Source organism: Oncorhynchus kisutch, linkage group LG18, assembly GCF_002021735.2.
Source record: "Oncorhynchus kisutch isolate 150728-3 linkage group LG18, Okis_V2, whole genome shotgun sequence".
Classification (NCBI taxonomy): domain Eukaryota; kingdom Metazoa; phylum Chordata; class Actinopteri; order Salmoniformes; family Salmonidae; genus Oncorhynchus; species Oncorhynchus kisutch.
The window spans coordinates 79483940-79493889 of record NC_034191.2 but is presented as its reverse complement, the minus strand read 5'-3'; the positions used below and the strand labels follow the sequence as shown (position 1 = coordinate 79493889).

Genomic DNA, 9950 nt, shown 5'->3' with positions numbered 1-9950 from the left:
AGGCTGGGATCAGTACTATACAGCTGTTATTCTATAGGTTGGGATCAGTACTATACAGCTGATATTCTATAGGTTGGGATCAGCACTATACAGCTGTTATTCTATAGGCTGGGATCAGCACTATACAGCTGTTATTCTATAGGCTGGGATCAGTACTACTGATCTGTTATTCTATAAGTTGGGATCAGTACTATACAGCTGTTATTCTATAGGCTGGGATCAGTACTACTGATCTGTTATTCTATAGGCTGGGATCAGTACTATACAGCTGTTATTCTATAGGTTGGGATCAGTACTACTGATCTGTTATTCTATAAGTTGGGATCAGTACTATACTGTGTTATTCTATAGGTTGGGATCAGTACTACTGATCTGTTATTCTATAGGCTGGGATCAGTACTATACAGCTGTTATTCTATAGGCTGGGATCAGTACTACTGATCTGTTATTCTATAGGTTGGGATCAGTACTATACATCTGTTATTCTATAGGCTGGGATCAGTACTATACAGCTGTTATTCTATAGGCTAGGATCAGTACTATACAGCTGATATTCTATAGGTTGGGATCAGTAATACTGATCTGTTGTTCTATAGGTTGGGATCAGTACTATACAGCTGTTATTCTATAGGCCGGGATCAGTACTATTGATCTGTTATTCTATAGGCTGGGATCAGCACTATACAGCTGTTATTCTATAGGCTGAGATCAGTACTACTGATCTGTTATTCTATAGGCTGGGATCAGTACTATACAGCTGTTATTCTATAGGCCGGGATCAGTACTATTGATCTGTTATTCTATAGGCTGGGATCAGCACTATACAGCTGTTATTCTATAGGCTGAGATCAGTACTACTGATCTGTTATTCTATAGGCTGGGATCAGCAATATACAGCTGTTATTCTATAGGCTGGGAACAGTACTACTGATCTGTTATTCTATAGGCTGGGATCAGTACTATACGGCTGTTATTCTATAGGCTGGGATCAGTACTATACAGCTGTTATTCTATAGGTTGGGATCAGTACTATACAGCTGTTATTCTATAGGTTGGGATCAGTACTACTGATCTGTTATTCTATAGGCTGGGATCAGCACTATACAGCTGTTATTCTATAGGCTGGGATCAGTACTACTGATCTGTTATTCTATAGGTTGGGATCAGTACTACGGATCTGTTATTCTATAGGCTGGGATCAGCACTACTGATCTGTTATTCTATAGGTTGGGATCAGTACTATACAGCTGTTATTCTATAGGCTGGGATCAGTACTACTGATCTGTTATTCTATAGGCTGGGATCAGTACTACTGATCTGTTATTCTATAGGCTGGGATCAGTACTATACAGCTGTTATTCTATAGGCCGGGATCAGTACTATACAGCTGTTATTCTATAGGCTGGGATCAGTACTACTGATCTGTTATTCTATAGGCTGGGATCAGCACTATACGGCTGTTATTCTATAGGCTGGGATCAGTACTACTGATCTGTTATTCTATAGGCTGGGATCAGTACTACTGATCTGTTATTCTATAGGCTGGGATCAGTACTATACAGCTGTTATTCTATAGGTTGGGATCAGTACTACTGATCTGTTATTCTATAGGCTGGGATCAGCACTATACAGCTGTTATTCTATAGGCTGGGATCAGTACTACTGATCTGTTATTCTATAGGCTGGGATCAGTACTATACAGCTGTTATTCTATAGGCTGGGATCAGTACTACTGATCTGTTATTCTATAGGCTGGGATCAGTACTATACATCTGTTATTCTATAGGCTGGGATCAGTACTATACAGCTGTTATTCTATAGGCTGGGATCAGTACTACTCATCTGTTATTCTATAGGCTGGGATCAGTACTACTGATCTGTTATTCTATAGGCTGGGATCAGTACTATACAGCTGTTGTAAGAGCGCATTTTACACTGGCTGGTCTCAAAAACAATGATTGACAGGCAGCTTAAACGTTTTCAATTCAACCACTATTGGGTTAAAATACACACATACATTTGTGAACAGACATCCACAACAACCACAACCCATAAGCCGCAAATAGCTAAATGAGTGAGCTGTAGTGTGATTCACATCAATGTAGATATCATTAATGCTGGCTAAATGAGTGAGTAACTTTTGGACAGCAGTCGCACCATTGGAAGATATAGCTTGGACTGTAGCCTACAAAAGCCTGTTCCTGCTCCTTTCCAGCGATCCATCAAAACACATACGGTGTGTCATCATAGTGGTCTCCGATTGGTGGTCATCATTTGGTGTGTCATCATAGTAGTCTCCGATTGGTGGTCATCATTTGGTGTGTCATCATAGTGGTCTCCGATTGGTGGTCATCATTTGGTGTGTCATCATAGTGGTCTCCGATTGGTGGTCATCATTTGGTGTGTCATTATAGTGGTCTCCAATTGGTGGTCATCATTTGGTGTGTCATTATAGTGGTCTCCGATTGGTGGTAATCATTTGGTGTGTCATCATAGTGGTCTCCGAATGGTGGTCATCATTTGGTGTGTCATCATAGTGGTCTCTGATTGGTGGTCATCATTTGGTGTGTCATCATAGTGGTTTCCGATTGGTGGTCATCATTTGGTGAGTCATCATAGCGGTCTCTGATTGGTGGTCATCATTTGGTTTGTCATCATTGTGGGACTCTGATTGGTGGTCATCATTTGGTGTGTCATCAAAGTGGTCTCTGATTGGTGGTCATCATTTGGTGAGTCATCATAGCGGTCTCTGATTGGTGGTCATCATTTGGTTTGTCATCATTGTGGGACTCTGATTGGTGGCCATCATTTGGTGTGTCATCACAGTGGTCTCTGATTGGTGGTCATCATTTGGTGTGTCATCATAGTGATCTCTGATTGGTGGTCATCATTTGGTGTGTCATCATAGCGGTCTCTGATTGGTGGTCATCATTTGGTGTGTCATCATAGCGGTCTCTGATTGGTGGTCATCATAGCGGTCTCTGATTGGTGGTCATCATTTGGTGTGTCATCATAGTGGTCTCTGATTGGTGGTCATCATTTGGTGTGTCATCATAGTGGTCTCTGATTGGTGGTCATCCTTTGGTGTGTCATCATAGTGGTCTCTGATTGGTGTTCATCATTTGGTGTGTCATCATAGTGGTGTCTGATTGGTGGTCATCATTTGGTGTGTCATCATAGTGGTCTCTGATTGGTGTTCATCATTTGGTGTGTCATGATAGTAGTCTCTGATTGGTGGTCATCATTTGGTGTGTCACCATAGTGGTCTCTGATTGGTAGTCATCATTTGGTGTGTCATCATAGTGGTCTCTGATTGATTGGTGGTCATCATTTGGTGTGTCATCATAGTGGTCTCTGATTGGTGGTCATCATTTGGTGTGTCATCATAGTAGTCTCTGATTGTTGCTCATCATTTGGTGTGTCATCATAGTGGTCTCCGATTGGTGGTCATCATTTGGTGTGTCATCATAGAGGTCTCTGATTGGTGGTCATCTTTTGGTGTGTCATCATAGTGGTCTCCGATTGGTGGTCATCATTTGGTGTGTCATCATAGAGGTCTCTGATTGGTGGTCATCTTTTGGTGTGTCATCATAGTGGTCTCTGATTGGTGGAAATCATTTGGTGAGTCATCATAGTGGTCTCTGATTTGTGGTCAGACTTGTACCTTTTTTCAATGCTGGTTTGAACAATTTTTTCTCGCAAACATCTTTTCTGAATTTAGTAAATAACCCTAGAAGTAATTATCTTCTTTTTTTAAGTATCTGTAATCTGATTACATTATTATTGCAGGTAACATTTACTCTCCAATCCTGCACCAGACACCTCCTATACATCCTATAAGACCCAAAGCCCTTCAAACCGGACTCCTCCTATAAGACCCAAAGCCCTTCAGATCAGACACCTCCTTTAAGACCCAAAGCCCTTCAGATCAGACACCTCCTATAAGACCCAAAGCCCTTCAGATCAGACTCTTCCCATAGACCCAAAGCCCTTCAAACCAGACACCTCCTATAGACCCAAAGCCCTTCAAACCAGACACCTCCTATAAGACCTAAAGCCCTTCAGATCAGATGCCTCCTATAAGACCCAGAGCCCTTCAGATCAGACCCAAAGCCCTTCAGATCAGACCCAAAGCCCTTCAGATCAGACACCTCCTATAAGACCCAAAGCCCTTCAGATCAGACACCTCCTATAGACCCAAAGCCCTTCAGATCAGACACCTCCTATAGACCCAAAGCCCTTCAGATCAGACACCTCCTATAGACCCAACGCCCTTCAGATCAGACCCCTACTATAAGACCCAAAGCCCTTCAGATCAGATACCTCCTATAGACCTAAAGCAGTTCAGATCAGACACCTCCTATAGACCCAAAGCCCTTCAGATCAGACACCTCCTATTGACCCAAAGCCCTTCAGATCAGACACCTCCTATAGATCCAAAGCCCTTCAGATCAGACACCTCCTATTGACCCAAAGCCCTTGAACGGGAAAATTATTCTAAGAGATTTTAACCACAAACAAATACTGTCAAATAAAAAGAGATGAAGTCAAGTAGGAGTTTCTGGCACACTGGCCGTTCTCTTCTTCCAAAGCTTTGGAAAAAAAACAAGAAATAAGAGCCAAAGCTGTTAAAACACATATAACATATCAAGGCTTAAATAGAAAACCATATGCAGGTGCAGTAAATTCACTGTATATGTAAATGAACATAAAAGAGATGAGATCTGGCTGGCTCTTGAATTAGTCTCGTCTGGCTTTAGGACTGGAGTAGAATGGGACAGGAAAAAAGGCACACACACACACACACATACACACACACACACACACACACACACACACACACACACACACACACACACACACACACACACACACACACACACACAGTACCATGATCAATAACTTTGGGAAAACAAGCACGCACGCACACACACACACTATTTGGATGAAATTAAATCCAAAAAGTAGGCTCAGATGTTTAGGTATCACACGGACACACACGCTAGCTCGAGAGGAGTTTACCAGATAGTTTCGGAGAGACGGAATAAGATCCATCGTCGGCACTCACCGTTTTTACAATAGGTATAAAAGTCATGACATTAAATAGGCCTTTGTCTCTCCGCCAACAGATTCTGTTTCAGTCCAGATTAAACATCGTCACAGTAACACACCTGAAAACATTTCCAGGACACGGTGCACCACAGGACCCAGTTTAGATCTTTTACAACAATAATAACAGTTATACAGGCCTGATGATTCTACGAACTTGAGAGACAGAGAGAGACACAGAGAGAGAGAAAGAGAGAGAGAAAGAGAGAGAGACCGAGATAGAGAGAGACACGGAGAGAGAGACACACACACACACAGAGAAAGAGAGAGAGACCGAGACAGAGAGAGACACAGAGAGAGAGAGACCGAGACAGAGAGAGACACACACACACACAGAAAGAGAGAGAGAAAGAGACACTGAGACAGAGAGACCGAGACCGAGACCGAGACAGACAGACAGACAGACAGAGACGACCCCATCGCTATAACCTACCTGCTGAGTTTTTGGGAGTCAGACAGACAGACAGACAGACAGACAGACAGACAGTCAGACAGACAGACAGACAGACAGACAGACAGACAGACAGACAGACAGACAGACAGTCAGACAGACAGACAGACAACCCCATGTCTGTAACCTTCCTGCTGAGTTTTTGGGAGTCAGACAGACAGACAGACAGACAGACAGACAGACAGACAGACAGACAGACAGACAGACAGACAGACAGACAGACAGACAGACAGAGACGACCCCATCGCCATAACCTACCTGCTGAGTTTTTGGGAGTCAGACAGACAGACAGACAGACAGACAGTCAGACAGACAGACAGACAGACAGACAGACAGACAGACAGACAGACAGACAGACAGTCAGACAGACAGACAGACAACCCCATGTCTGTAACCTTCCTGCTGAGTTTTTGGGAGTCAGACAGACAGACAGACAGTCAGACAGACAGACAGACAGACAGACAGACAGACAGTCAGACAGACAGACGACCCCATCGCCATAACCTTCCTGCTGAGTTTTTGGGAGTCAGACAGACAGACAGACAGACAGACAGACAGTCAGACAGACAGACGACCCCATCGCCATAACCTTCCTGCTGAGTTTTTGGGAGTCAGACAGACAGACAGACAGACAGACAGACAGACGACCCCATCGCCATAACCTTCCTGCTGAGTTTTTGGGAGTCAGACAGACAGACAGACAGACAGACAGACAGACAGACAGACAGACAGACAGACAGACAGACAGACAGACAGACAGACAGACTTTAGAATATTTCTGTATATCAATCTACACTATAATCATCTGACGGATTTGGAACGGATGATACCATAGAAACACATAGGCTGGGATCAGTACTCTTGTTCCAGAGAAAATCACTCAACGTCTCGATGAGATCCAATATTTATCTGGGTGTGGACTGTGGACGCAGACGAGACAGAAACTAGACAGGAGATCCAATATTTATCTGGGTGTGGACTGTGGACGCAGACGAGACAGAAACTAGACAGGAGATCCAATATTTATCTGGGTGTGGACTGTGGACGCAGACGAGACAGAAACTAGACAGAATCACAGGATCTAGCCAAGGAGTACGGACAAGATAAAGTCGGCTTCCAAAATGGCACCCTATTCCCTCGTACTGCACTACTGTTGATCCAAAATGGCACCCTATTCCCTCATATTGCACTACTGTTGATCCAAAATGGCACCCTATTCCATCATACTGCACTACTGTTGATCCAAAATGGCACCCTATTCCCATGTAGTGCACTACTGTTGATCCAAAATGGCACCCTATTCCCATGTAGTGCACCACTGTTGATCCAAAATGGCACACAGTTCTCTTGTAGTGCACTACTGTTGATCCAAAATGGCACCTTATTCCCATGTAGTGCACTACTGTTGATCCAAAATGGCACCCGGTTCTCTTGTAGTGCACTACTGTTGATCACGGACCATTTGTGAAAATCACTTAGACAGGATAGTAGATATGGACAGGAGACTTGTCGACAGGACAGGAGAATGGAAATGGAAATGTCTCTGCCACAATAAATTGTTTCACCCAGACCACCTGTCAAGCCAATGGTTGACTGAGACAGGTGGGTCCACACCAAAGTGTCGCATGTCATGATGACTCAACTGTCTCCATCAAGGAGAGCACATTTGAAATAGACAAAATGGTGGCGTTGGATTACTTCATGGAGCAAAACATGTATTTTAATGACAGAGCATTTTCTAAATTCAAACAAACCAGCTGCAACTGGACAGTTTAGAATATACATGTTTGGCCGAATCAAGAACTCAAAATCAAATGACATTTTATGGGTCACATACACATAGTTAGCATTTGTTATTGCGAGTGTAGTGAAATGCTTTTTGCTTCTAGATCCAACAGTGCAGGAGTATCTAACAGGCAATATCTTAACAATTCCATAACAAAACCTAATATGTAACAAATTCCACAACAAAACCTCATACCCACAATCTAGTAAAGGAATGTTGCGCCTTCTTCACCACACTGTCTGTGTGCGTGGAACATTTCAGTTTGTCAATGATATGTACACCGAGGAACTTAAAACTTTACATCTTCTCCTCTACTGTCCCGTCGATGTAGATAGGGGGGTACTCCCTTTTCTGTTTCCTGAAGTCCACAATCATCTCTTTTGTTTTTCTGACATTGAGTGAGAGGTTATTTTCCTGACACCATACTCCGAGGGTCCTCACCTCCTCCCTGTAGGCTGTCTCGTCGTTGTTGGTAATCAAGCCTACCACTGTAGTGTCGTCTGCAAACTCGATGATTGAGTTGGTGAACAGGGAGTACAGGAGAGGACTGAGAACGCACCCTTGTGGGGCCCCAATGTTGAGGATCAGCGGAGTGGAGGTGTTGTTTCCTACCTTAACCACCAGGGGGTGGCCTGTCAGGAAGTCCAGGACCCAGTTGCGCAGGGCGGGGTTCAGACCCAGGGTCTCGAGATTAATGACGAGTTTGGAGGATATTATGGTGTTAAATGCTGAGCTGTAGTCAATGAGCAGTAAGCAATTTGGAGTGGGCATAGGGTGTCAGGTAGGGTGGAGGTGATATGATCCTTGACTAGTCTCTCAAAACACTTCATGATGACAGAAGTGAGTGCTACGGGGCGATAGTCATTTAGTTCAGTTACCTTAGCTTTCTTGGGAACAGGAACAATGGTGGCCATCTTGAAGCATGTGGGGACAGCAGACTGGGATAGGGATTGATTGAATGTGTTCGTAAACACAACAGCCAGCTGGTCTGCGAATGCTCTGAGGACGCAGCAAGGGATGTTGTCTGGGCCTGCAGCCTTGTTAGGGTTAACATGTTTAAATGTTTTACTCACGTCGGCCACGGAGAAGGAGAGCCCACAGTCTTTGGTAGTATCGCCAACGCCAGGTTAGTTGGAAAATCTACGGCAACGTTTTGTAGAGGCAAACCTGTACCAAAAATATGTGGTTACATCACATTATCTGGTGTACAATCTAGATTTTTTTTTTAAGTGCAGCAATTTGTGAAAGTTTGTGAAAGTCAAAGCCAACCAAGGCTGTTAGATTTCTGCACATATTACAAGACACATTGATCACATTGACAGAGCTAAGTGAAGTCAAATGTGCTATGTTTCTGAAAATGTCTGATATTAAAATATGTCACATGGCAGCATTGGCTTGCATTCAACAACAATAAGATTATCGTAAAGGTCAGATTAGTTCCCAGAAAACGTTACGATTCGTAGCTATTCCATTTCTGCGCTGTATTCCACTGCTTGTGGCCAGGAAAAAGCGGTTAAAGCCGGTTTTAACCGGTATCTCTGAAATTTCGAAAGAACAATGGCAATGCACACAATGCTGCATTGTGTGACTACAGTCAGCAGGAACCAAGTATCAGTCCCGGAAGTGACTGAATCTCTTCAACTTCTTTTCCTTGGGATTACCAATGTTATATGTCGTTGTGTGAACGCTTTCTCTCAGCCTTCATTTGTGTCCGCTCACTATACCAAGCCGTTGAGAAGACTACACTATTGGGTTGGTGTTACTGAACTCATGCATTCACCATTGGCCATAGCTTGTATCCGATTGGGTCATTAACAAACCTTGATTGAGTCATTAAAGTCCACGCCCTCACAGTTGTGTATGGAGCCATTAAAACCTGGGCTACGTTCAGAACGGTTTTACGTTCCGGAAACAACTGTACTGTACTGAACGACCAGTTAAAAAATACACCCCATGTAGCTATTGCTACAAACACAGACCAAACAGAAGCTTACCTTTGTAAGATGTTTGCTGTTTGGTGAAAACGTTGTGTAAAATAAACCTTGTGACTCTCGGGGCTGGTGATCAAAAACGGTAGGTCACAGGCAGACAAAGAAGATATCCTCATGATCTTTGGAGTCCCAGCTTTCGGGGTGCACTGTGGTTCTTCCTTTAAAAGTTTCAGGCTACTGCAGCACACGTTTGCCGGCTGCTGCAGTATTCTTCAGCCATTGTTTCCAGAATTATGCAATTTACCACAATCTGCCACCATCTACCACAAATGGCATAAGCATCATTCTGCCTCCACTATAAATGTATCAATGCTGTGAGCCAGGATCATTCTGCCTCCACTATAAATGTATTAATGCTGTGAGCCAGGATCATTCTGCCTCCAATATAAATGTATTCATGCTGTGAGCCAGGATCATTCTGCCTCCACTATAAATGTATTCATGCTGTGAGCCAGGATCATTCTGCCTCCACTATAAATGTATTCATGCTGTGAGCCAGGATCATTCTGCCTCCACTATAAATGTATTCATGCTGTGAGCCAGGATCATTCTGCCTCCAATATAAATGTATTCATGCTGTGAGCCAGGATCATTCTGCCTCCACTATAAATGT

The 9950-nt window shown here is 43.5% G+C and overlaps 1 protein-coding gene across 1 annotated transcript in view; it reads right to left on the bottom strand.

The window, feature by feature from the left end:
* Positions 1–6563: 6563 nt before the first annotated feature.
* Positions 6564–9950, bottom strand: part of LOC109881669 (uncharacterized protein C8orf34 homolog) — a 175576-nt gene continuing 172189 nt past the window's right edge. Inside the window, exon 15 of the mRNA XM_031795317.1 lies at positions 6564–6598. Within this exon, the coding sequence (XP_031651177.1) occupies positions 6564–6598 (35 nt within the window). The remainder of the gene's footprint in view (positions 6599–9950) is intronic.